The 26,325-nt window shown below is 45.9% G+C and overlaps 3 protein-coding genes and 2 pseudogenes across 4 annotated transcripts; 4 read left to right on the plus strand and 1 right to left on the minus strand.

Moving 5' to 3' along the window:
• Window positions 1–1,093: 1,093 nt before the first annotated feature.
• On the plus strand, window positions 1,094–5,671 carry LOC147982736 (uncharacterized). Its single transcript, XM_087542667.1, has one exon. The coding sequence runs from the start codon at window positions 4,390–4,392 to the stop codon at window positions 5,491–5,493; it is 1,104 nt and encodes a 367-aa protein (XP_087398793.1). The 5' UTR covers window positions 1,094–4,389; the 3' UTR covers window positions 5,494–5,671.
• On the plus strand, window positions 2,006–2,412 carry LOC147982737 (cypmaclein pseudogene; annotated as a pseudogene).
• Window positions 5,672–13,306: 7,635 nt separating the features above from the next.
• LOC125534989 (uncharacterized) lies at window positions 13,307–18,617 on the plus strand. Its single transcript, XM_048698049.2, has 2 exons — window positions 13,307–17,993; window positions 18,117–18,617. Exons 1-2 carry the CDS (start codon window positions 15,128–15,130, stop codon window positions 18,467–18,469), a joined length of 3,219 nt encoding a protein of 1,072 aa, XP_048554006.1. The 5' UTR covers window positions 13,307–15,127; the 3' UTR covers window positions 18,470–18,617.
• A 1,318-nt stretch (window positions 18,618–19,935) lies between these two features.
• Window positions 19,936–23,035, plus strand: LOC125534990 (uncharacterized). Its single transcript, XM_048698050.2, has one exon. It carries the CDS (start codon window positions 20,144–20,146, stop codon window positions 21,593–21,595), a length of 1,452 nt encoding a protein of 483 aa, XP_048554007.1. The 5' UTR covers window positions 19,936–20,143; the 3' UTR covers window positions 21,596–23,035.
• Window positions 23,036–23,162: 127 nt separating this feature from the next.
• Window positions 23,163–25,061, minus strand: LOC125540578 (uncharacterized; annotated as a pseudogene). The gene is made up of 6 exons (XR_015614892.1): window positions 24,966–25,061; window positions 24,746–24,878; window positions 24,578–24,649; window positions 24,115–24,486; window positions 23,948–24,003; window positions 23,163–23,397 (listed from the first exon to the last, which is right to left on the minus strand). The product of XR_015614892.1 is annotated as an uncharacterized LOC125540578 (transcript).
• Window positions 25,062–26,325: the final 1,264 nt, after the last annotated feature.

Raw genomic sequence — 26,325 nt, forward strand, 5'->3', positions numbered from 1 at the left:
CGGTCACGGAGCGAGCGCAATGTTTGACGGCTGATGATGGTACGACGGCTGACCGGCCGGCCACGCGGTCCACCAGACGGCACGGTGACGCGGCGCCGAATCCAGCCGCACGCACATAACGTTGGACGGGTGACTAAAACTATTTATTTGGCTTTCCGCACGCCCGATCATGCGATTTTGATCGGTTGCTGGCACAGGCAACCCCGCCCTGGTACCTATATACTCTTCCAAAATAATTGGAGTTTTAGGTTTTGCGTGATAATATGTGTCTCCTTTATATATCATAATAAGGATCATACTACAAACCATGTGTACACTGACCTAACAAAACCAAACAAATAGTAAAACGATAGCCTTTACACAAAAGAACACTGGTCAAGAAGTAAAATTATAAACAAGACTGAAGAAACCTCTGAGCTTGACACCAACACCCATCACCGACTTCTGGCACCACGACAACATCTACCAAGGAAAAGAAATGACGGATCACGTCCACACCCCGAGCTCAACGATTGAATTTGCTAAGCATGACCAGCTCTATGGAAGATATGGTATGGTGTACAATACGAAATACACATAGTATGGGAACACACGTCGTAAGTAATTCCATTGAGATTAATCTGTGGCGAGAGCTTCTTCGATGGTTCGTCGATGGTGGAGTCGGAGTCGCCCTCGCGAAGGTGTGATGACGATGGCGCCAGGTGGCAACCTCGACGACACTTTTCTCCCCGGCGGCGTGTGTGTGTTCTTATGTGGATTGTCATGTCACCCCGTGTGTCTTGTTTTACGGGCGTGTTGTAAATCGGGTCGCAAGGGACCACATTTTAAAAAATATTTGACATATTGGCTTGGTTAAACTTAAACAAGTTTTACTTGGGACAAACACATAAGTCCAATTATTTCCGAACAGAGGTAGCACTTCTCTTCCTCTGTCGACATCCGAATTTTTTTTATAGCAGTTATTGAGATGTATTTGCGTTACAAAATTGATATTTTTTCGTTTTTAGGAACAAAAAAGACAGTAGTATTACCGAAAAAAGCTTTCGCCCCGCTTTATATATAAAGCAATGATTAACAGCATCCAATACAAGTGCACACCCTCACAACACAAGCACACACGCACCCAGGCAGGATACATAAGCGCCGAGCGCAGCAACACCAATCCAAGCACTACACTAAGAGGTGAAGCCACATATGACGAACCGTGGACTTCAAGACGGCGCCTTCAGGAAGGGAACGACACCGGAGCGCCGCCACCGCCCGATCCGAGGATCAGAGTTTCCCCTAGAGCACCACGACGGGCAATGAGAGCCGCGACGACGCCTTCAAGAAGGGAACGAGCTTCGCCGCCGCCGGTCCCTCCGAAGATACACTAGTAGATAAAGGGCCTTTAGTCCCGGTTCATAAGGGACTAGTGACGGTACGCAAAAGCATGCACAATGGGGGATTTTGAACCATGTTCGATGACCCAAAGAAGAATTTTCTTTTGTACATTTTGTCTCCAAGGGACCATCAGCCCAACAACAATGAAACGACAATTTTGTATAAAAACAACAACAATGAAACAACATCTAGTGCAACAAAAGGAAAGCTTGGGGAACAATCAAAACTGTCTGCCGTCCAGATCGAACGATCCATCGTGCATGGGTAGGGAATTAAACTTTTCCACATGTCTTTCAAGCTTTTAGGGGTATAAATTAATTCGGACCACACAATTAAGGTAGCAAACTGATTTAAGGTGATGGGAAACATAAATGGAGACAAATGCCAGTTTATTGCTCGATCTGCAGCCATCCTAATTAGCGTTTTATGTTCCTCTAGTTAATCCTTACCCCAACGTACACTCTATCAATGACAGCAAATGAGATCAAATCAGAAGTTACATGCCCGTTAATTGCTCCATTTCATCTGTATATATATGCTGCTCGCCTGGCCAAGTTGCATACTCGATCAACAATTGACTCAAGCTTGTAAACTTAATCTCCTCAACCAGCGAGCCCCATCCATGGCATCCTCCAAGCCTCTCGCCGCCGTCACCCTCCTCCTCATTGTTGTCGTGCTTCTCATGGTTGTGGATGCGCAGCCGTCATCCAAGATAGGTACGGACGTGAATCCATGCATATGTCCCCGGTCAACTAATAATATATTTCGTCTGATTAAATGGATGACAATATGCACGTACAATTCATCTATAAGAAACTGATATGAATTTTGCTGTGTGCAGATTGCCCGTCGGCGTGCAAGGCTCGGTGTGCAAAGAACTGGAAGAACAAGATGTGCAACAGGATGTGCAACATCTGCTGCGGCAAGTGCAACTGTGTCCCCTCCGGCACCAGCCAGGCGACCCGTAACGAATGCCCCTGCTATGCCAACTTGAAAAACTCCAAGAACGGCAAGCTCAAGTGCCCCTAGACTAGACCCTATAGGCATGTGTGCGTGCATGCCAGAGTTGTACGGACTTATCTAATGAATTATCATGATCTACCAAATCAAATCATATATAGGCTTATTTTCTTTTGACGGCATCGACACATTATTGTCATGTACTCTTCCTGGTCAATCGTACCTAGAGACTATAAGAAACTGAGATTAGGATTTTGATTTCAGATGGATTCTTATCTAATGACCCAGGGCGGAACCTGGACGCGAGGAGTAAAAATTCTTTTTTTATTTTTTCTTACAAATTGGATTTGTTTCGTACATTCATCTATGAGAAAATCCGGTGGTTAGAATTCTTTCCAATTCGAAAATCCCAAATGATCAAGGGAGTGGAAAGAAAGGGATTCGAACCCTCGGCACAAAAAAGTTGTACAACGGATTAGCAATCCGCCGCTTTAGTCCACTCAGCCATCTCTCCAGGTTGCTTCTATTTATTGGTCGGAAAATATCTTTATCCAAAACCCTTTAGCATTGGACTAATTATCTTAGAAGACAGTCAAGTACTTACTTTTAATTGTTGGAACTAGTGCACCAGATCTCTAATGCAATGTAGTCAATCAATGGATTTCTAATTGAAATTCAACAAAGAATTAGAGAAGGTAAGAAGACACTCGACAAAGGACTCGTTTGCCGAGTACCCATGGAAAAACACTCAGCAAACAACCTGACACTCGGCACATAACATTTTCCCGTGGCGTATAATCAAATGTGTCATAATTAAGCTAGCTTTGTACATGCCAAGCTTGTAGCCATGGAATTTTTCTTTAGCATATATGCCTTTTTTGTATAGCTTGAATGCACTCCAAATGGATGTTTTCTGTGATCATTCGCCCTGGGGAGAAAGCCATCTGGATTAGTTATATTGTATCCTGCAGCACGGCCGTAACGATTGGCCAAGCATTTTGAAACCACTCTGTAAACCTCATTGCAAAAACTGTCATGTCTAAAATCTCTGACGTACGTTGTTTTTGTGGACAATACTGCCGATAACTATATGCAAACTCTAGGTCCTTTTTTCACAAATAAACAGTGACGTCTAAAAATACTGTCATGTCTAAAATCTCTGGGAAACTCCAGTGGAGAGCTACTTATGGTCAATATTACTTGAGCTCCGCTAAAACTATACTTCCTCCGCCCGGAATTACTTGTCGGTGTCGCTCAGATGGATGTATCCTGCAATGAAATAGTGCTAGATATTTCCATTTGAGCGATAAGTAATTCGGGACGAAGGTAGTAGTTGTCTCCTCCAGCTCAACCTGAGTGTGATATGCATGTAGCTTTAGCATCGGGTCACAATTTGGGACGACCGCACTCAAGTTTTCTAAGGAGGGTTCAAGCTCACTTGCAGCTTGTAGCTCAAGTTTTCTAGAAATGAGCAGCACGCGAATCCAATGCTCAGCTTTTCTATGGTGGTTTCCGTGTAATGCAAGAGCAACAAAGCAAGAGGTATATATACGAGGAACAGTACGTGACCTTTTTGTTTTTAAACTCCCGAAAGCTCAGTACCTGCTATCCAAAATTGTACTGTTATATTGCAAAGAATGTCCATCCTGACGAGCGTGTCTTCAAGAATCAGAATTTTACGTTCTTTCGGCGAGTGGGCGACCAAGACGATCGACCAAAGACAACTAGGTGACCGTGACTGGCTCACGGGCGAGTGCGCGATACTTTTTCTGTAAAATTAGTTTGCTTTTTTTTTTTAGAAAAGGAGGATGACCCCCGGCCAAAAAAAATTAGTTTGCTGAGGACCTTTGTGTCGTCGCGACCCGAGCGAACGAAGTTTCGCATGACTGGGTGACAGTCGTCCAGACGTACCCGGGGCCGGCGAAATGGCCAAATGAGCCGTCTGCCAGGAACTTGGGATATATATATATATATATATATACTGAGGTGTGGTTCCACAATCACAGGCATACACTTCAGAGCCAGCTCCTACCACAGACTCCTGCTATGCGACTGGCCATGGAGGCCTCCCCTCTCCTACTGCTCGTCTCACTCACTCTCCTACTTGCCACGTTTCTCCAGGCCAAGGCAGTGCCATCCCTGCAAGATCAAGCAGGAGCGCTCCTTGCCTGGAAAGCCACGCTCCAAAGCCAGCCAGCCCAGCTGCAATCCTGGTCAAGGGGAAACAATACTAGCACACGGCCCTGCAGCTGGTATGGCATCAAGTGCCGCAAGCATCAAGTAAGTCACCAAGAGGTGATCACCGGGATCTCTCTACGTGGGCTGCGTTTGAGAGGGGATCTCGACGCCCTCAACTTCACGGCATTGGAAACCCTGACAAGCGTTCAACTCTCGCACAACAAGCTCACTGGGAGGATCCCTCCGAGCATTGTGTCCCTCAAAGAGCTCCGGTTCCTGCTTCTTCGGCGCAATCAGATAAGGGGCCCTTTATCACCTGCTTTAGCATCCTTGACAAAGCTGCAGTACTTAATGCTCCAACAGAATGAACTCTTCGGTGAAATACCAAGGCAAATAGGAGAACTAGAGGGTCTTGTGAAGCTGAATTTGTCTGCCAACCACTTGTCTGGTCCCATCCCCGGCGAACTAGGCTACCTAAATAAGTTGTCCATGTTAGATTTTTCTAGCAACAACCTCACAGGCCCCATTCCAAGAAATTTAGGTAATCTCACTAGACTCACTATCTTGTACCTTTCTGGTAATTATTTATCTGGATATCTTCCTCGAGAACTAGGTTACCATGTAAATTTAAAAGATTTGGATCTTAGCAAAAATATACTGATAGGTTCCATCCCCAATTCCTTTGGGAGTTTGATTAACGTCAATGTCTTGGCCCTATGGCATAACCAATTTTCGGACAATATTCCTCGAGAACTAGGTTACCTAGTGAATCTAAAAGAGTTGTATCTTAACATGAACAAACTCAATGGTTCCATTCCCAGTACCTTTGGGAATTTGACAAAGCTCACGATCTTCTACCTTCATGATAATAAGATCTCTCAATATCTTCCTCGAGAACTAGGTTACCTAGTGAATCTACGAAAGTGTATCTGTGGAATAATACATTTTCCGGGTGTATTCCTCGGGAACTAGGTTACCTGGTGAATCTGGAAGAGTTGGATCTTAGCTATAACAAACTAATATGTACTATTCCCAATACTTTTGGGAGTTTGATTAATCTCACTGGTTTGTACGTCAGTGATAACCAACTCATGGGTCCTATCCCTAGTATCTTTCGAATTATGACTAAGCTCACTACATTACACCTCGATGATAATTCTCATGTGTCACACGGCTTGCCGCACGCCCACCTCTAATCTATTGCTAATTAGGGTCGGTCACCAACCAGTGGTACACCACGGCAGCAATGAGTTCCCCCAGAGCATTTCTGTCCGATACACCGAGACCCAGAGCCTGGACAAGAAACGCAAATCTAGTTAATCATTCAATTTCATTAATAATGATGAACAAAAAATGCAATAGCTGTTAGAATAATCTTGTCTTAGTTTAGTTGTTGTCCTGGTAGTATACGTGTATATGCAGGAGTAGTTGGTTTAAGCAGTTAGAGTTGAGTCCGGTTACAAGTCTGGTCTAGGTGTCATAGTCCGTCTAGGAATTGTATTTGGTCAATTGCGTGTCATAGAATTAGTAATTGTAATCAGCGTTGCCGGGTCATTAGATTAGGAAAGTAACTTGTGTCCGTACGAGTACTACTTCGAGTCGGTTGCCGTATATATATGTGTTGGAGTCAGTTTGGACTATGTCCGGTCCTTGCTGAGACGATGCATATATATATGCGTGCTGGTACGTGAGATTTGTAGTATCAACGTGGAGAAAACAGAAAATAAAAAGAGGAGAAACAAAGGGCACGACAAGAGCCCTTGGATATAAAAGTTTTTTGTGCGTGTGTTTGTCGTACTGTGATGTGATCGATCCTGTGGGCGGAGTTCCAACAATTGGTATCAGAGCAAGGTCGATTTAAAGCTGCGCTTGCCCCGGGGTGGCGACCTACCAGCGCCTCGGGGCGGGCGATGCGGCGATCAGGAGATTCTATGATCGTCGTTCAACAGAGCGACATGGAGGGAGACGGCGGGAAGATCGTTGATGGGAGAGGTGGTGCCGAGGTGTGGCGCTGGACTCATCAAGGTCATAGTCCGGGGGAGTCGGATGAGCAAGGAGTCGTGCGAGTTTGCACAGTCAGTCGTCGTCGTTGCGTGTGTGAGTCGTCGTCATGTCCAAGTGCTCATCTCTGTGTGGATTCGTTTAAGTGGAAGCGGTGTGCACGGTGTTCCATGGGTCATGTCCATGTCCTCGTGGAGCGTCCTGGTTGCGGCCAGCGTGGGTTCGGTGTGATGCCGAAGGCGGACGGTGGTAGGTGAAACCATCGTAAAGCGAGGAGGTGTGCGAGCAGTGGAGAGTGGATCTATTGCGAGTAAGTACAAGGAGTATGGTGCGGACGAGTGCAAGGCAGCGGCCAAGCAATGGCGGTGGCACAACATGGCAGAGCAAGGAGGCACTGCATGTTTCCGGGCGGGTCATACTTAGTGTACGGATATGACAGTTGAAGATCAAGCTTGACGTGTAGTGGGACAGTGACCAGTTAAGTTGTACGACGTGAAGACTGACGATGTGTCCAGTCTTGCACGTTGCACGCGTAGATGTGACCGTGTGGGCTGGTAGTCCGGATCATACATCGGAGTTTGGATCATCAAGTCGTGGATCTCCAGCGAGTGAAGATGAAGAAGAGCATGAGGAGATGACAAGTCAAGATTAGGAGAGATTGTTAGAATAATCTTGTCTTAGTTTAGTTGTTCTCCTGGTAGTATACGTGTATATGCAGGAGTAGTTGGTTTAAGCAGTTAGAGTTGAGTCCGGTTACAAGTCTGGTCTAGGTGTCATAGTCCGTCTAGGAATTGTATTTGGTCAATTGCGTGTCATAGAATTAGTAATTGTAATCAGCGTTGCCGGATCATTAGATTAGGAAAGTAACTTGTGTCCGTACGAATACTACTTCAAATCGGTTGCTGTATATATATATGTTGGAGTCGGTTTGGACTATGTCCGGTCCTTGCTGAGACGATGCATATATATATATATATGCGTGCTGGTACGTGAGATTTGTAGTATCAATGTGGAGAAAACAGAAAATAAAAAGAGGAGAAACAAAGGGCACGACAAGAGCCCTTGGCTATAAAAGTTTTTTGTGCGTGTGTTTGTCGTACTGTGATGTGTTCGATCCCGTGGGCGGAGTTCCAACAATTGTATCAGAGCAAGGTCGATTTAAAGCTGCGCTTGCCCCGGGGTGGCGACCTACTAGCGCCTTGGGGCGGGGTGATGCGGCGATCAGGAGGTTCTATGATCGTCGTTCAACAGAGCGACATGGAGGGAGACGGCGGGCTGTCGTCGGCAAGGCGGTGGAGGAAGATCGTTGATGGGAGAGGTGGTGCCGAGGTGTGGCGCTGGACTCATCAAGGTCATAGTCCGGGGGAGTCGGATGAGCAAGGAGTCGTGCGAGTTTGCACAGTCAGTCATCGTCGTTGCGTGTGTGAGTCGTCGTCATGTCCAAGTGCTCATCTCTGTGTGGATTCGTTTAAGTGGAAGCGGTGTGCACGGTGTTCCATGGGTCATGTCCATGTCCTCGTGGAGCGTCCTGGTTGCGGCCAGCGTGGGTTCGGTGTGATGCCGAAGGCGGACGGTGGTAGGTGAAACCATCGTAAAGCGAGGAGGTGTGCGAGCAGTGGAGAGTGGATCTATTGCGAGTAAGTACAAGGAGTATGGTGCGGACGAGTGCAAGGCAGCGGCCAAGCAATGGCGGTGGCACAACATGGCAGAGCAAGGAGGCACTGCATGTTTCCGGGCGGGTCATACTTAGTGTACGGATATGACAGTTGAAGATCAAGCTTGACGTGTAGTGGGACAGTGACCAATTAAGTTGTACGACATGACGACTGATGATGTGTCCAGTCTTGCACGTTGCACGCGTAGATGTGACCGTGTGGGCTGGTAGTCCGGATCATACGTCGGAGTTTGGATCATCAAGTCATGGATCTCCAGCGAGTGAAGATGAAGAAGAGCACGAGGAGATGACAAGTCAAGATTAGGGAGAGATTGTTAGAATAATCTTGTCTTAGTTTAGTTGTTCTCCTGGTAGTAGACGTGTATATGCAGGAGTAGTTGGTTTAAGCAGTTAGAGTTGAGTCCGGTTACAAGTCTGGTCTAGGTGTCATAGTCCGTCTAGGAATTGTATTTGGTCAATTGCGTGTCATAGAATTAGTAATTGTAATCAGCGTTGCCGGGTCATTAGATTAGGAAAGTAACTTGTGTCCGTATGAGTACTACTTCGAATCGGTTGCCGTATATATATGTGTTGGAGTCGGTTTAAACTATGTCCGGTCCTTGCTGAGACGATGCATATATATATATATGCGTGCTGGTACGTGAGATTTGTAGTATCAATATGGAGAAAACAGAAAATAAAAAGGGGAGAAACAAAGGGCACGACAAGAGCCCTTGGCTATAAAAGTTTTTTGTGCGTGTGTTTGTCGTACTGTGATGTGTTCGATCCTGTGGGCGGAGTTCCAACAATTGGTATCAGAGCAAGGTCGATTTAAAGCTGCGCTTGCCCCGGGGTGGCGACCTACTAGCGCCTCGGGGCGGGCGATGAAGTCGCTGGGTGATGCGGCGATCAGGAGATTCTATGATCGTCGTTCAACAGAGCGACATGGAGGGAGACGGCGGGCTGTCGTCGGCAAGGCGGTGGAGGAAGATCGTTGATGGGAGAGGTGGTGCCGAGGTGTGGCGCTGGACTCATCAAGGTCATAGTCCGGGGGAGTCGGATGAGCAAGGAGTCGTGCGAGTTTGCACAGTCAGTCATCGTCGTTGCGTGTGTGAGTCGTCGTCATGTCCAAGTGCTCATCTCTGTGTGGATTCGTTTAAGTGGAAGCGGTGTGCACGGTGTTCCATGGGTCATGTCCATGTCCTCGTGGAGCGTCCTGGTTGCGGCCAGCGTGGGTTCGGTGTGATGCCGAAGGCGGACGGTGGTAGGTGAAACCATCGTAAAGCGAGGAGGTGTGCGAGCAGTGGAGAGTGGATCTATTGCGAGTAAGTACAAGGAGTATGGTGCGGACGAGTGCAAGGCAGCGGCCAAGCAATGGCGGTGGCACAACATGGCAGAGCAAGGAGGCACTACATGTTTCCGGGCGGGTCATACTTAGTGTACGGATATGACAGTTGAAGATCAAGCTTGACGTGTAGTGGGACAGTGACCAATTAAGTTGTACGACATGACGACTGATGATGTGTCCAGTCTTGCACGTTGCACGCGTAGATGTGACCGTGTGGGCTGGTAGTCCGGATCATACGTCGGAGTTTGGATCATCAAGTCATGGATCTCCAGCGAGTGAAGATGAAGAAGAGCACGAGGAGATGACAAGTCAAGATTAGGGAGAGATTGTTAGAATAATCTTGTCTTAGTTTAGTTGTTCTCCTGGTAGTATACGTGTATATGCAGGAGTAGTTGGTTTAAGCAGTTAGAGTTGAGTCCGGTTACAAGTCTGGTCTAGGTGTCATAGTCCGTCTAGGAATTGTATTTGGTCAATTGCGTGTCATAGAATTAGTAATTGTAATCAGCGTTGCCGGGTCATTAGATTAGGAAAGTAACTTGTGTCCGTATGAGTACTACTTCGAATCGGTTGCCGTATATATATGTGTTGGAGTCGGTTTAAACTATGTCCGGTCCTTGCTGAGACGATGCATATATATATATATATATGCGTGCTGGTACGTGAGATTTGTAGTATCAATATGGAGAAAACAGAAAATAAAAAGGGGAGAAACAAAGGGCACGACAAGAGCCCTTGGCTATAAAAGTTTTTTGTGCGTGTGTTTGTCGTACTGTGATGTGTTCGATCCTGTGGGCGGAGTTCCAACAATTGGTATCAGAGCAAGGTCGATTTAAAGCTGCGCTTGCCCCGGGGTGGCGACCTACTAGCGCCTCGGGGTGGGCGATGAAGTCGCTGGGTGATGCGGCGATCAGGAGATTCTATGATCGTCGTTCAACAGAGCGACATGGAGGGAGACGGCGGGCTGTCGTCGGCAAGGCGGTGGAGGAAGATCGTTGATGGGAGAGGTGGTGCCGAGGTGTGGCGCTGGACTCATCAAGGTCATAGTCCGGGGGAGTCGGATGAGCAAGGAGTCGTGCGAGTTTGCACAGTCAGTCGTCGTCGTTGCGTGTGTGAGTCGTCGTCATGTCCAAGTGCTCATCTCTGTGTGGATTCGTTTAAGTGGAAGCGTTGTGCACGGTGTTCCATGGGTCAAGTCCATGTCCTCGTGGAGTGTCCTGGTTGCGGCCAGCGTGGGTTCGGTGTGATGCCGAAGGCGGACGGTGGTAGGTGAAACCATCATAAAGCGAGGAGGTGTGCGAGCAGTGGAGAGTGGATCTATTGCGAGTAAGTACAAGGAGTATGGTGCGGACGAGTGCAAGGCAGCGGCCAAGCAATGGCGGTGGCACAACATGGCAGAGCAAGGAGGCACTGCATGTTTCCGGGCGGGTCATACTTAGTGTACGGATATGACAGTTGAAGATTAAGCTCGACATGTAGTGGGACAGTGACCAGTTAAGTTGTACGACATGAAGACTGATGATGTGTCCAGTCTTGCACGTTGCACGCGTAGATGTGACCGTGTGGGCTAGTAGTCCGGATCATACGTTGGAGTTTGGATCGTCAAGTCGTGGATCTCCAGCTAGTGAAGATGAAGAAGAGCACGAGAAGATGACAAGTCAAGATTAGGGAGAGATTGTTAGAATAATCTTGTCTTAGTTTAGTTGTTGTCCTGATAGTATACGTGTATATGCAGGAGTAGTTGGTTTAAGCAGTTAGAGTTGAGTCCGGTTACAAGTCTGGTCTAGGTGTCATAGTCCGTCTAAGAATTGTATTTGGTCAATTGCGTGTGATAGAATTAGTAATTGTAATCAGCATTGCCGGGTCATTAGATTAGGAAAGTAACTTGTGTCCGTACAAGTACTACTTCGAATCGGTTGCCGTATATATATGTGTTGGAGTCGGTTTAAACTATGTCCGGTCCTTGCTGAGACGATGTATATATATATATATATATATGCGTACTGGTACGTGAGATTTGTAGTATCAACGTGGAGAAAACAGAAAATAAAAAGAGGAGAAACAAAGGGCACGACAAGAGTCCTTGGCTATAAAAGTTTTTTGTGCGTGTGTTTGTCGTACTGTGATATGATCAATCCTGTGGGCGGAGTTTCAACAATAGCAGCCAGTTTGGAATTAAGCACGGTCTGACCTGCAATGTCGTCCTGGCCGGCCGCTGCAAGGCACAAGGAGCTGTTCATGATGAGCGCCGAGACGATGACGAAGAGAGCCATCTGGAGGAGCACCATGAGACGGCCGGCAGCTCTACTACTACCCAAGAATGCCATGGGTATATCTGGTTGTGCTGATATTTGAGGGTTTGAGAGCTTTTATTTTCTTGGGAAATGAGGCTTTCAGAACTGTGTGTCCTGCTGTGCTGCTTGCCTATCCTACTTCCAAGGCCGGTATTTATAGTCCGCGTGCGCACGAAGAAAAGCTTCACTCGAGTGTCCACCAATGTCCGATGATAATAGTCGCTCTCCTTTTTTGTGGGTACTATATATTTTTCTCCGGTTAGTCAACAAGGCTGCGAGCGACGTACTAGGTATTCATAGACCCACGTCGCTCCTGTCTCCCCGGCCTCTGCTTCCTTATCTGTAAAGGCTTCATCTGACGCTGTGTCTCTTTCTCTACTCTCCGCTCATCCCCTCACACATAGCCGTTTTTTTTTTTGAGTTACACATAGATGCTGAGTGCTGAGCGTTCTACCGCTTTTTTTAAGAAAGACCATCATGGCTAGCTTTATTGATTAATTAACAGAGATGCATCGTCTACGAGCTTGCTGACCAAACAATCTAGAGGCTCGTTAGTCCAACTAGAAGAAATTTTTTTACAATACTAAAACTAGCTAGCACATGCCCCGCTTGATTTGCTAATCAAAGACAATGCTTAAAGTTGAGCTTTCCAATCAAGGTAGAGATGTCCACACATTCCGTGAATATCGCTGCCGCCACGTCCCATCAAGTACTTTGACAGGAGCAACAGTTGATCACCGTTAGAGAGTCGGATTCCGCTTCAACCCGCTGGAACCGTATGTTGTTTGCCAAGTTCAGTCTGTCCCTCATCGCCATTGCCTCTGATATCATTGCGTCCGCTGCATAGGGGATAAGCTTACAGTGAGCTGCAAGGAAAAATACCTCATTCGTCTCTAATAATTGCTTCCGTAGCTCCAACTCCTTCATCCACAAAAAAGGCTGGGTCCATTGAGTTTGATGAACATTGTGTCTGGTTTCAACCATCTTGCCTCCTCTGTCACAACTATCTTCAACATGGCTCGCTGATAGTTGTATGTAATCGCTAAGACCGACAAAGGCCATCTTACCAACGCGGGCAACTCTCATTATATGTTATAAGGTGGTGTGTCCACCGGAGATACCAACATCCCACCACTACCACCTGTTCAATCTCCAATGTTAGCATTAGAGGTAGTGGCGTTTGATCAATCACTACTAGGGAAAACCTTATACACAGAATCTTAGCAGCAGCGCGGCACAAAAAGAAGCGCTACTGCTAATTAGCAGTAGCGCGGGTTTTTAACCCTCGCTACTACTAAGTTGATAGTAGTAGCGCGGGTTTTTAACCCTCGCTACTACTAAGCGGTCTCTACCGTGCCCCCCGACACATGCCATAGTAGTAGCGAGGGGTATAAACCCGCGCTACTACTAAGTTGATAGTAGTAGCGCGGTTTTATACCCCTCGTTACTACTAAGTACGAGGTAGGTGAAGTCGCCATATCCTCGGCCGAATCCCCATCTCCTCCCCCAAATGCATCCTCTCTTCCACCACTCTCTCCTCTCACTTTTCATACGCTCTCACATGGACCTCTTGCCCATGCACCCATCCTCCTCCATGGCGCCGAAAGAGGCCGCTGCCTCGCGCCACCGGCGTCTAGGAGCTCGCCGGTCTTCCACCGACGTCTAGGAGGCCGCCGCCCCGCGCCACCACATCGGAGCACCTTGCCACCGGTGACTAGCTCCGCTGCTCCCTACATCACCTTCCTCTCTCCCTCGGTTTTCCTTTTCTCTCTCTCCCTCTGGTTTGACTCACCCTCCCATGTCCATGCCCGTGCAGGTCGTCGCCATGGATGACCCGGAGCTATCTGGCATGGTCGGGAAGAGGAGCCCCACGCCGCGGCCTGGCTCTGCCATAGAAACGGGCCCTCTCCAACAGCCACTGCTGGATCTGGTCTTCCGCTGTCCGTTCATGCCTCTGGCGACGCCAATCATCGCTAGATCTTACCATTGCTGCCATTGACAGCACGCACGAGATCGGGATTTTTTTTGTTTTTGAAAGTAATAGCAGTAGCGCGGGGTATAAGACCCGCTACAGCTAATTAGCAGTAGCGCTGTTTGCAACGCACGCTACAGCTAACCATGTATAGCAGTAGCGTGTGTCAACGCGCGCTACTGCTACAAGTTAGCTGTGGCGCCGTATCAGTAGCGCGGGCACCCACGCTACTGATACACCCAAAACCCGCGCTGCTACTAGGCTTTTCCCTAATAGTGAATTGACAAGATATGCTCCATAATGACCGACCCAGATCGATCAACATTTGCTGCAGTGTTGATGAAATATGTCAATCCAAGGCGGCTCCACATATCTCTCGAGTGAATACACGTGAAGAATAGATGGTGTATATCTTCAGAGCTCTGATGGCAAATTGGGCACCCTCTAATTGCCCCGACGTGTCTATTAGCGAGCATACCTTTTAGGGGCAGAATTCCATGTAGTAAACACCGGCAAAATATTGAAACTTTACGTGGAATTTGTAGCCTCCATAATGTACACCACACCGCCGGAGTAGCAGAACCTCCCGGTCGACTGATGTCATTTGCATGTGCCCATGTTTTATGTAACCATTCACTACTAGGGAAAACCCTAGCAGTAGTGCGGGGTCCCGAGCTATTGCTAGGGCGCTACAGCTAACCTTTAGCAGTAGCGGTGGTTTGACCTGCGCTACTGCTAACTCAGTTGTCAGTGGTCAATATTGCTCGAGCTTTGCTAGAATTAGATTATTTCTATCCTTAATTTTCGGCCACCAGAGTAGCTTTAGCATCAGGAACGGTCAACATGAGGTCACAGTTTGGGACGAGCGCACTCAGGTTTATTTACAGATGGTTCAAGCTTAGTGCACTTGTACCTGTCATTCTACCCCCTTGAAAATCATGAGCACAGAGAGATCTTTTCGTTGAATCCAATGCTCACCTTTTCTTTCTTTGGTGGTTTCTTATGCAGGGACAACAAAGGGAAAGATATACACGCGAAACACGTACGTCGCCTTTTGTTTTTAAACTCCTCAAAGCTCACTACTTTGCAGACCTTTGCCTCGACCAGTACAAAAGCTTAAAGCCTCCAGTCCAAAATTCTAGGGTTAATTTACAAAGAACGCCCAGAACCAGAATTTACTTGGACACGGTTTCCACGCTAAGACGAGGCGACATTATTTCTGTAAAATTAGGACCCTTGCGTCCAGTCGTACGCGGTCTACCTACCATGAAGCTGCTTATAAGGTGAAGTTGCGCACAGTTTCGGAGGCATACACCAAGACCCAAGCTCCAACCACAGCCATGCGACTAGTCATGGAGAACTCCCCTCTCCTACGCTTCATCTCACTCACTGTCCCACTAGCCATGTTTCTCCAGGCCATGGCAGTGCCGTCTCTCCAAGAACAAGCAGGAGCCCTCCTTGCCTGGAAAGACACACTAGAAAGCCACCCTGCCCAGCTTCAATTCTGGGGAATGGGAAACAACACTAACTGGCCCTGCAGCTGGTACGGCATCGAGTGCAGCAAGTACCAGGCAACGCACCAAGAGGTGATCACCAAGATCTCTCTACGTGGGCTGCGGCTGAGAGGGGAGCTCGACGCCCTCAACTTCACGGCGTTGGCGACCCTGACGAGCATCCAACTCTCGCACAACAGGCTCACCGGGAGGATCCCTCCCGGCATTGTGTCACTCAGAGAGCTCCGGTTCCTGCTTCTTCAACGCAATCAGATAAGGGGCCCTTTATCACCTGCTTTAGCATCCTTGAAAAACCTACGGTGCTTAATGCTCCAGGAGAATAAACTCTCTGGTGAAATACCAAGGCAAATAGGAGAACTAGAGAATCTTGTTTCGCTTAACTTATCTGCCAATCACTTGTCTGGTCCCATCCCCAGTGAAATAGGGTACCTAAAGAAGCTTGTCTGGTTAGGTCTTGTCAACAACAACCTCATAGGCCCTATTCCAAGAACTTTAGGGAATCTCACTAAACTCACCATCTTGTACCTTAGAGGAAATTATTTATGTGGATATCTTCCTCCAGAACTAGGTTACCTGCTAAATTTACGAGAGATGTCCCTTAATGTAAATGAACTCATGGGTTCCATCCCTAATACCTTTGGGAGTCTAAATAACCTCACTCACTTGTATCTCTGGGAGAACAAACTTTTTGGGCCTATTCCTCCAGAACTAGGTTACCTGGTGAATTTAGAAGAGCTGGATCTTAGCATCAACAAACTCTTTGGTTCTATCCCTAATACCTTTGGGAATTTGGTTAAACTCACTAGCTTGCACCTAAGGGATAACCATCTTTCTGGATTTATTCCTCCAGAACTAGGCTACTTGGTGAAACTAGAAGATCTGGTTATTAGCAATAACACAATCATGGGTTCCATCCCGGATACCTTTGGAAATTTGACTAAGATCACTACCTTGCAACTCAGTGATAATCAATTGTTTGGACATATCCCTCGAGAAATCGGCAACTTAACAAATCTTGAGAAACTCGAGCTCTCCAATAACTACCTCTCCGGTCCTCTGCCACCCAATTTGTGCATCAGTGGCCAGCTAAAGAATTTAACTGCAGAAGATAATTACCTGAATGGATCTTTGCCATCAAGCTTGTTAAACTGTACAAGCCTGGTCAGAGTTCGTCTTGAAATGAATCAACTAGAAGGAGATATTTCTGCGATGGGAGCTCATCCAAATCTAGTGTACATAGATATGAGATCAAACAAATTATTTGGTCAATTATCTTATAAATGGGGGGAGTGTCGTAAACTTAACAAACTAAGTATCTCAAACAACAACATCACGGGTAAAATACCCACAAGTATGGGGCAGCTGTTTGGACTAAGGATACTTGATCTTTCATCAAACAAGCTTGAAGGGGAGCTTCCAAGAGAACTTGGCAATCTTAAAAAGTTATTCCACCTGAACCTCGCAGACAATTCGCTCCATGGAAGCATACCACAAGAATTTTGGGCATTGTCCAGTCTGGAGTTTTTAGATTTGTCATCAAATTACCTAAGCGGTTTGGTACAAGGATCAATTGAGAATTGTTTAATGCTTCACTCATTTAATTTGAGACAAAATAACTTCAGAGGAAGCATCCCTTCCATGCTAGGGGTGTTGCACAACTTAATGGACAAGTTGGATTTAAGTGAAAATTCATTTAGTGGGGCAATACCAAGCCAACTTAGTAGTCTAACCATGCTAGAAACTTTGAATCTTTCAAACAATGAACTTAGTGGCTTGATCCCATCGTCATTTAAGAGAATGGAAAGCTTGACATTGATTGATTTATCTTATAATGAATTAGAAGGGCCAGTACCAGAGAGTAAACTCTTCCGAGGAGCTCCAATCCAATGGTTCATGCATAATAAGATGATATGTGGTGTTGTGAAAGGATTGCCCCCTTGTAGTAGTCCAACCCAGAATGGAGGGAAGATGAAAGGATACAAAACACTTGCACTAGCCATGGTTACTACTACGATATGTCTTGTTCTTGTTGTATATATATTGGTGTTCCGACATGAGAGGAACAAATCAAAGTCAATTGTCAATTCTAGAGTTACACAAGAAAAAGTATTCTCTATTTGGAGTTTTGATGGGGCAAATGTGTTCAAGCAAATTGTGGAAGCAACCAACAATTTTAGTGAGACCCATTGCATTGGAACAGGGGGATATGGATCTGTCTACAAAGCTAGAGTTTCAGCATGTGAAATATTTGCGGTGAAGAAGATACACACGATACAAGATGACTGTTGTGTGAACGAGGCAATGTTCAATTCTGAAATAGAGGCATTGGTGCGGATTCGACATCGAAACATCGTCAAACTATTTGGGTATTGTTCCTCTAGACAAGGAAGGTTCCTTATCTATGAATATATGGATAGACGTGACTTAGCGGAAATATTGAGATCCAATGCAAGAGCAATCGAGTTAGACTGGAGAAGGCGGATACATATTGTACTGGACGTGGTTCATGCTTTGGCATACATGCATCATGATTGTTCGTCACCAATAGTCCACAGAGATATAACGAGCAACAACATTTTGCTTGATCTGGAATATCGAGCTTGCATTTCGGACTTCGGTACTGCTAAAATTCTCGATATTGATGGCCAGAATATTACAAGGCTTGCAGGGACAAAAGGCTATCTTGCCCCAGGTAAACAAAAATCAAACCTTAACAACTAGTTTTGTGGATGTGATGTATTTTGATCATTATGATGATCTTTGATCAATTTACTTGCAGCACATACATACGCTAATTAGATTATAATAATTGCAGAGCTAGCATATACAGACAATGTGACAGAGAAATGTGATCTATATAGCTTTGGAGTTCTTGTTTTGGAGTTATTTGCAGGATGCCATCCAGGTGATTTGCTCTCATCCCTCTCATTGAGAACCAAAAATAATGATGTTTACTTACAGGATCTGCTGGACTTGAGGCTCGTGCTACCAGATGCCGCAACCACTAGAGAAATATACTCCATGCTCAGGGTTGCAGTTCAATGCCTTGAGCCGAGTCCATCACGCAGACCAACGGCACGGCATGCCAGTGACGAGTTATCAACGATTAAAGCATGTGCAAATCATATTGATTTTATACATGCTAGGCTCATCATTCCTACACAGTAGTGCCTATGTCTATGGATGACGTGATTGTGCCATGTAATTTCTTATATACCACCTAGGTACTTCCTTGGAAAGCATAGTGAACTTGAACTAATGTAAGCATCTTAGTACCATAATTAAACTAGGTATAATTCTTGTTAATATTATACAATGCAGGATGTAGGGTTTTACCTCATGACGAGGGCCCGAACCTGGGTAAAACATTGTGTCCCTACTTCTCCTGTTACCATCTAGCTCAGATCACCAAGCTTGGAACCCCCTACCTGAGATCTGCCAGTTTTAGCACCGACGCTACTCTAATCCATATACAAACGTTGTTCCTACATAGATCAACATAGAACGTAGAAATCTGGCATAGATAACATATAAACATAATCTGATTGGACATAGAAACTTAACACAATCCGATCGAAAAGTGCCCGCCACCCGAGTTCATCACTTAACGACTTGATACGAATTAAAATTAGAGGCTGATTTCACCACTTCCTTGCCGGACGCTTCCCCTTGGGATCTCGGTGGCTGGACTCGGCGTAGGCGTCGGTGTCCCCGGGCGCGTCATCATCATCATCGCTGTTCAAAGCGGAGGAGGACGGCAATATGAAGATGCCCGCCATGTGCCGGGCGGCGCGGGTCTGCTCTCCTCGGAGCCATGCTCCTCTCTTCACCGTCGTCGCTGGCTGCATCGCCAACCACTCCGACTCTTGGAGCGCCATGCGGAGCACCTGGCATTTTGCGGCAATGACGACGGGCGTCCGTCTCTGCGGAAGTGTAGAAGCAATATCTATGTCTTCTACAGTCCTTTTTTTGGCATGAATATACGATGGAAGCAATATCTGTACATGCATGACTATGCTGGTTTTTTCACAAATGATCGTTTTTGTAACAGCAATCTGCAAGCACAGTGAGCGTGCTACAACATGATCGTATCCACTAAATATATACATTTGCGAAACATGTCGGCATGCCGTATTTCCTTTGAACAGTATCTGAAGCTCAATATCAAGTGTCCATGTCTAACCTTCCGTGGAGTCCAACTTTGCAGCTGGAATCAAACTGATCATTGGCGTCCATCGAGTCCAACTTTTCAGCTGGAATCAGACTTTTTTGCCTTCCCTTGGACCTGGGCGGACGACCTGTCCTGATCGTGCTATAATATAACTGGCGTACGCCAATCTGCTGATGGTGAGTCTTTAGCAGTACACTCCGAGAAAGGGTTTCCCCCGGTTTTGTATTACAAAGCAACCACCACGATACAGCCAATGATAGGTGCTGAGGCGGAAGCAGCACAGTCACGCCTAAAAGAAACGGACCACACAGCAAACGAGGACTGACTCAAACCGTACATGGAGCTGTCTCAAGACTAAAGAGTCGTGTGTGGGAGCTACACCCATGAAAAATGCCAAGGATCGTGAAACTGATATAAGATGACTCCGTGACGTTTCACAGGCATAAACAAAGAACCAGTTCCTACCATGCAAGTCATGGCGACCTCCCCTCTCCTCACACTCATCTCACTCGCTCTCCTACTAGCCACGTTTCCACCAGCCATGTCTCTCGTGCCGACCCTGGAAGAGCAGGCAGGAGCCCTCCTCGCCTGGATATCCACACTCCAAAGCCACCCAGCCCAGCTGCAAACCTGGGGAAGGGGAAACAACGGTACATGGCCATGCAGCTGGCATGACATCATGTGCAGCAAGCATCCGGGGAAGGGGAAACAATGGTACATGGCCATGCAGCTGGCACGGAATCGAGTGCAGCAAGCATCTGGGGAAGGTGATCACCGAGATCTCTCTGCCGGGGCTGCGGCTGAGGGGGGACCTCGGCACCCTCAACTTCACGGCGCTGCGTACTCTTACGAGTATCCACCTCTTCAACAATCAGATAAGGGGCTCCCTCCCACCCGCTTTAGCATCACCCTTGCCTAACCTGCGGCACCTAATGCTCCAGGAGAATGAACTTTCCGGTGAAATACCATGGCAAATAAAACACCTAGAGAGTCTAGTGGGGCTTGACTTGTCAGCCAATCACTTATCTGGTCCCATCCCCACTGAACTAGGCTACCTACAGAAACTAATTAGTGTAGATTTAACGAGCAACAACCTCACAGGCCATATTCCAAGAAGTTTAGGGAAGCTCACTAAACTCACTCTCTTGTACCTTGGTGATAACAAACTCTCTGGATATATTCCTCAAGAACTAGGTCATCTCTTGAATTTGCAAGAGTTGTCTCTTAGGCAAAACAACCTCACCAGTTTCATCCCTGATACTTTTGGGGGTTTGATTAACCTCACCGCCTTGTACCTATGGGGTAACCAACTTTCCGGGCATATTCCTCCAGAATTAGGGCACCTCGTAAGTCTGAAAATATTAGATCTTAACTTCAACAAACTCAAGGGTTCCATCCTCGATACCTTCGGGTGTCTCATTAACCTCACTGTTCTGTATCTATGGGATAATCAACTTTCCCGTCAAGTCCCTCGAGAACTAGGTTACCTACTGAATCTTGAAGATTTGGATCTTAACAAGAACCAACTCATGGGATCCATTCCCCCTACATTTGGGAATTTGACTAAGCTCACGACATTGTACCTTTACCGTAATCAATTCTCAGGGTATCTTCCTCGAGAACTAGGTTACTTGGTGAATCTACAAATGTTGGATCTTAGCACGAACAAACTCATGGGTTCCATTCACGATTCCTTTGGTGGTTTGATTAGCCTCATTGGCATGTATCTATGGGATAACCAACTTTCCTGGAAAGTTCCTCCAGAACTAGGTTACCTGGTGAATCTGGAAGATTTGGAACTTAACAAGAACCAACTTTCTGGGTGTATTCCTCGAGAACTAGGTAAACTTGCCAATTTAAAAGCATTGAATCTTGGCAAAAACAACCTCGTAGGTTCCATCCCCAACTTCTTTGGAAATTCAAGTAAGCTCACTACCATGTTCCTTGCTGATAATCAGTTCTCTGGATACCTTCCACAAGAAATAGGTTTCCTGGTGAATTTACAACGGTTGGATGTTAGCACAAACAAATTGATAGGTTCTATCCCCGATATCTTTGGAAATTTGACAAAGCTCACCACCTTGCAACTCAGTTACAATCAATTATTTGGACAAGCTCCTTGAGAAATTGGCACCTTAATGGATCTTGAGCTACTGCAGTTGGATGGTAACAATATATCTGGTCACTTGCCACCTGAGTTGTGCGCTGGAGGCTGGCTGAAGAATTTAACTGCATCTGGTAACAACCTGAATGGACAACTACCGTCAAGTTTGATACACTGCAGAAGCCTAGTCAGAGTTTGTCTGGAAAGGAATCAAATAGAGGGATATATCTCTGCTTTAGGAGTTCACCCAAATCTTGTGTATATGGATATGATCTCAAATAAACTGTTTGGCCAATTATCGTATACCTGGGGGCAATGTCGTAATCTTTTGATGCTACGCATCTCAAACAACAACCTTACAGGGAGGATACCCGCAAGTATGGGGAGACTATCTCAGATAGGGCTTCTTGACCTTTCATCAGACAAGCTTGAAGGAAATATTCATTGTTGGTAATGGTACTTCTACGAGAGTGAAATCAGCCTTCTTCCAAAGGACAAAATTCATTGTTGGTAATGGTACTTCTACGAGATTCTGAGAGGATACGTGGTTAGGGGAGACGCCTCTAGCTCTCCAAATTCTTCTCTCTATAATATTGTTCAGCGTAGAGATGCTTACGTTGCAATAGTATTACAGTCCAACCATCTAAATATTCAATTCAGGAGGACGTTAGCGGGAAACCGTTGGGAAGCCTGGCTCCATCTTGTGAGAAGATTAATGGATGTTCACCTCTCTCAACAGCCAGACCAGTTGCACTGGAAACTAACTCAGAACGGAGTGTTTTCAGTGAAATCCATGTATTTGGATATTATCAATTCTGGCACTATTCACCGTTCTATGCATATTTGGAAAGTCAAAGTGCCCTTAAAAATTAAAGTGTTTATGTGGTTTGTCCACAAGCAAGTTATTCTAACTAAGGACAATTTGACAAACCGTAACTGGACATGATCGTGAAGATGTAGTTTTTGCGAACATGATGAATCTGTCAAACACCTCTTTCTTGATTGGCCAATGGTGAAAATTTTATGGCGGTCTGTTCACATAGCGTTTAACATTACTCCTCCCAATACCATCCACACGTTATTCGGGACATGGCTGGATGGAGTTGAGTTAGAAACCGCGAAACATATTCGTATAGGAGTATGTGCTTTATTATGGGCTATATGGAACTGCAGGAACGATTTGGTTTTTAACAGAACAACACATATTCATTTCTTGCAGGTTATTTTTCGGGCCACTACACTAATCCGTATGTGGTCGCTACTCACTCCGACGGATGCCAGGGAGCGTATGGTTACTGGGTCTATCTATTGGGAGACGGTAGCACAAGCTATCTTCAACCGTTTTGGATGGCGGTCATGTAATAGGATAGGTGTTTAGTTTCCTATCTATCTTTTTTCGCCGGTTGTGGCTATCTCGTTTTCATGCTTTTGCTCTTTGTGAGCCTTTTTGTTATTTGAGACTTTGTTGAATATTTTGCTTATTAATAAGATGGCCTCATGCATCACTCCGATGCAGATGCCGGGGGATAACCTCCTTTTCGGAAGAAAAAGAACTTCATATGTTCATATTCATTTCATATGTTCATGCATAAACAAAGTTGTACCGGTTCATACGTTCATACTCATTTCATTTTGCGGGGACAGAGGTAACCTCATGGGTTCCTCTTTAAATAATGGGATGTAATTAGGTCCATTAACTTCAGCTGTCCCTACGGCTAACAGCTCTAAAAGACGAATCTTTTCAGTTTGTGCTTCCAGTTCCATTATTTCTAGATCCTGCTTAGCTTGCAGTCTTGAGTGTATCCTGGATGATGAAGGCCACTGCAAGGATGCCAAGTGAGCAATTATTTGTGTGAACACATAAATAAATGCATATACAAAAGGAATAACCACATGGAAAGCCTAAACCATCAAAGGTGTAGATCGCAAAAGGAGTGCAACATCACACAAGAGCACTACCAAATGTTATTTCCGATCTATTTTCAAAATTTTAGCCTAAAATTTATATGCCATCTAAGAAAATTTCAAATACGAATTTAGTTTACACATTCATAGTATGAGAAGATCATATTTTTTGCTATGAAGAGATATTGGGCGTACCACTAATATTTATGGAACAGTTTATCCTTCTTTTGCGGGGAGAAGAGTTTATGCTTTATGTATCACCTAATACATGTTATCTTTTAAAATCAAATTTATTGCAATGCAAAGATCATTGTACAGTAGTGCCTAGACGCAATTTTTTCATATTTTCTTATGATTTTTTAGTAGTGCTATCATGCATTATTGGTAGCGATGTAACATCAGCCTTGTCGCACGAGAACTTCTCCCCGCCACAAAGAAATACACGAGCGCATATATGCTTATATACCTCTGCGCCGTCGAGATGATCTGACAGTGCCTTCCAGATTGTTTTTGGCAACATTACTGCAAGATAATGAATAAGAAATTAATATGGTGTCTCGGTTCAACTGACCGGGAATAAATAGGAACATTAGTAAAAGTAATGTGGTGTTTGAAATGAGCTGCACTACTCACAGTTCAGCCAAGTTCCCCACAAGAACAAGAGAGAGAATCTCCGGCGGAACTGTGCCAGTCAGCATATTCCCGTTCAGCCGCCTGCAAGGAAGAAACAAAACTTGTCATTTTGTACTTAGAAGATTGCACCTTCTCTGTATTGGTGGTTTAACATACAATGTTGCAATGCACGTTAATTATCATTTCTTCATCTTTGTGTAATACTTGTAATGTGACCAGAAGTCATACAGATAACGCAGCGTCTGGATGGCCCCGAGCGAGGCCGGTATGGCTCCAGTGAGAAGGTTGTCATAGAGATGAAGAGTGATCAGGCTTGTCAGGTTGCCCAAGGTCGCTGGTATCGATCCGGTGATGTTATTTGCATACAGCTCACTACATGCAAAGACGAGGAGGTCAATCCCTGGTGTAGTGTACGTGCAACAGCAATGTCTCTGCTTGGCAGCAAGGTTGCAGATCTTCTTACAGATACTGAAGATGCTGAAGACCTCCCAGCTCCGGAATCAGGGGGCCTGAGATGCCCGCCTTGCCCAAATCCCTGCACCGCATGCACAGTGGAAACAAACAATCAGAGGCATATTTATGTATATCCTTTAAACAAGGCCGGAGAAATGAGAAAGAAAAGTGAACATACACACGGACAACGGAACCGTCGCTGGAGCAAAAGACATGAAACCAGGTGCAGGGATCGGGAAGGGTTGGATCCCAGCTCTGCAGCACGTTGTTGGGGTCCTCCCACGCCTGCCTTTGCGCGTAGAGGATGTCGCCTTCAGATCTCAACCATTACAAACTAGCGTAAGTATTCCTGGAAACTAGAGTTGCAAATATATGACCATGTGCATGTACCTACGTACCTTCTACGTTGCAGCTTGCAAGAATTGCAAGAGCAAGGAGGCTTGTCAGGAGAGCTACTGCAAAGTGAGTCACCATTGCGCTTGGAGCCTGAGATGTCTTATTTTGGGTTGGTGGTACTGGTGGAGCGATGGCAGGCTTTTTATATGCACTTGTGCAGAAGGAAATTTCCCTCCCTCTACTGAACAAGATGCCAACACACATACGTACGCACATACGCACACAAACGTATGGTTATATGTCTTTGTGACGAAAGATAAGAAAATAGAAACAAATTAACATACTAGGTTATTTTAGTCTTGCAGAGAGTGATTGCCAACCATGTGCAATTATTTAGTTGCCGGCCATGCATCCAGGCCGGCTGGTGAAGAAGTGGCAAATGGAGACATTATGTAAGAAGCAAATGCACGAGTTTTCAGAGGTAGCTTAACTAGGAGAAAAGATTTAGCATGCCAAGGAGGTAGATCTCACTTTTTAGATTAAAAAAATGCTGGTTGATGACCATTTACTACATAAAATTTGCTTACTTGAGACGAACAGTAACCTAGCCAACAGTTCCCTCCCCCTTGCCCCTCCTCCTCGGCGTTGTTGCGGACAGCGCCGGGGTTCTCTTCCATGTGGTCGGCATCGACCGTGGGCTAGGATTTCACAGTTGTGGGCACAGGAACATACGTGGGGGGAGCGGCAGTGCTGGTGTCGGTGCGGCGGCTTCGCTGCTGCTTGTGGCGGAACCGGCGCGGAGGTTGTTGACCGTTGTGGCGGCAGCAATGCTCGCCATCTCCCTCCTGAACAGGAATGGGAGCCACTCTCCTATTTAAAGCGGTGCCCAAGCCAGTGACATGCTTCGCACATGCCCTCCAGTTTGCACTGCTTCGACAATCTTCTACTGTTACGAACAAGGTACTGCTTCACCTCATCCCCATGCACCACTTCCAATGCTGCTTTCCTAGCTCTACCTAGCTTGTGTCTGCTAACTTCCATGTTAAATTTCTTCCTAACTTTCCTTGAAAATGTAGCTAGAGAAATCTTCTCATTATCTCTGAACTTCTCCACATATTTGCTAGCAAGAAAGGGGGCTGTTAGTTCTTTGACATCCCAGACCTTCTCACAAGTGTGCTCTGCAATTAAAGTCTTCACAAGAAAAGATTGTGTCCTATTGTCATTGACAGCCACTAGTTTCCAAGGGCAACCCTCTTCACACACTGCCTCAAATCTTTGTTTATTATTTTTTTTCTTCCTAATTTGCACCCTGTTCTTCACTGCATACTGTGCTACTACTTTCCTAAGGAGCTCCACAGAATCAAAAACCATGCCCAGCTTGAATTAAGGGTTTTCCATGTCAACAGCTGGGTTAAATGGTTT

The sequence above is a fragment of the Triticum urartu genome, chromosome 2A (genome assembly GCF_056163025.1).
Source record: "Triticum urartu cultivar PI428250 chromosome 2A, HENAU_Tu73, whole genome shotgun sequence".
Taxonomy (NCBI): Eukaryota; Viridiplantae; Streptophyta; class Magnoliopsida; order Poales; family Poaceae; genus Triticum; species Triticum urartu.

Bases quoted from the DNA above. Each gene is read 5' to 3' on its own strand.
- LOC125534990 (XM_048698050.2), top strand. From the start codon at position 20,144: ATGACATCATGTGCAGCAAGCATCCGGGGAAGGGGAAACAATGGTACA.
- LOC125534989 (XM_048698049.2), top strand. From the start codon at position 15,128: ATGCGACTAGTCATGGAGAACTCCCCTCTCCTACGCTTCATCTCACTC. The intron at 17,994-18,116 runs GTAAACAAAAAT...TAATAATTGCAG, and splicing joins AAAAGGCTATCTTGCCCCAG to AGCTAGCATATACAGACAAT.
- LOC147982736 (XM_087542667.1), top strand. From the start codon at position 4,390: ATGCGACTGGCCATGGAGGCCTCCCCTCTCCTACTGCTCGTCTCACTC.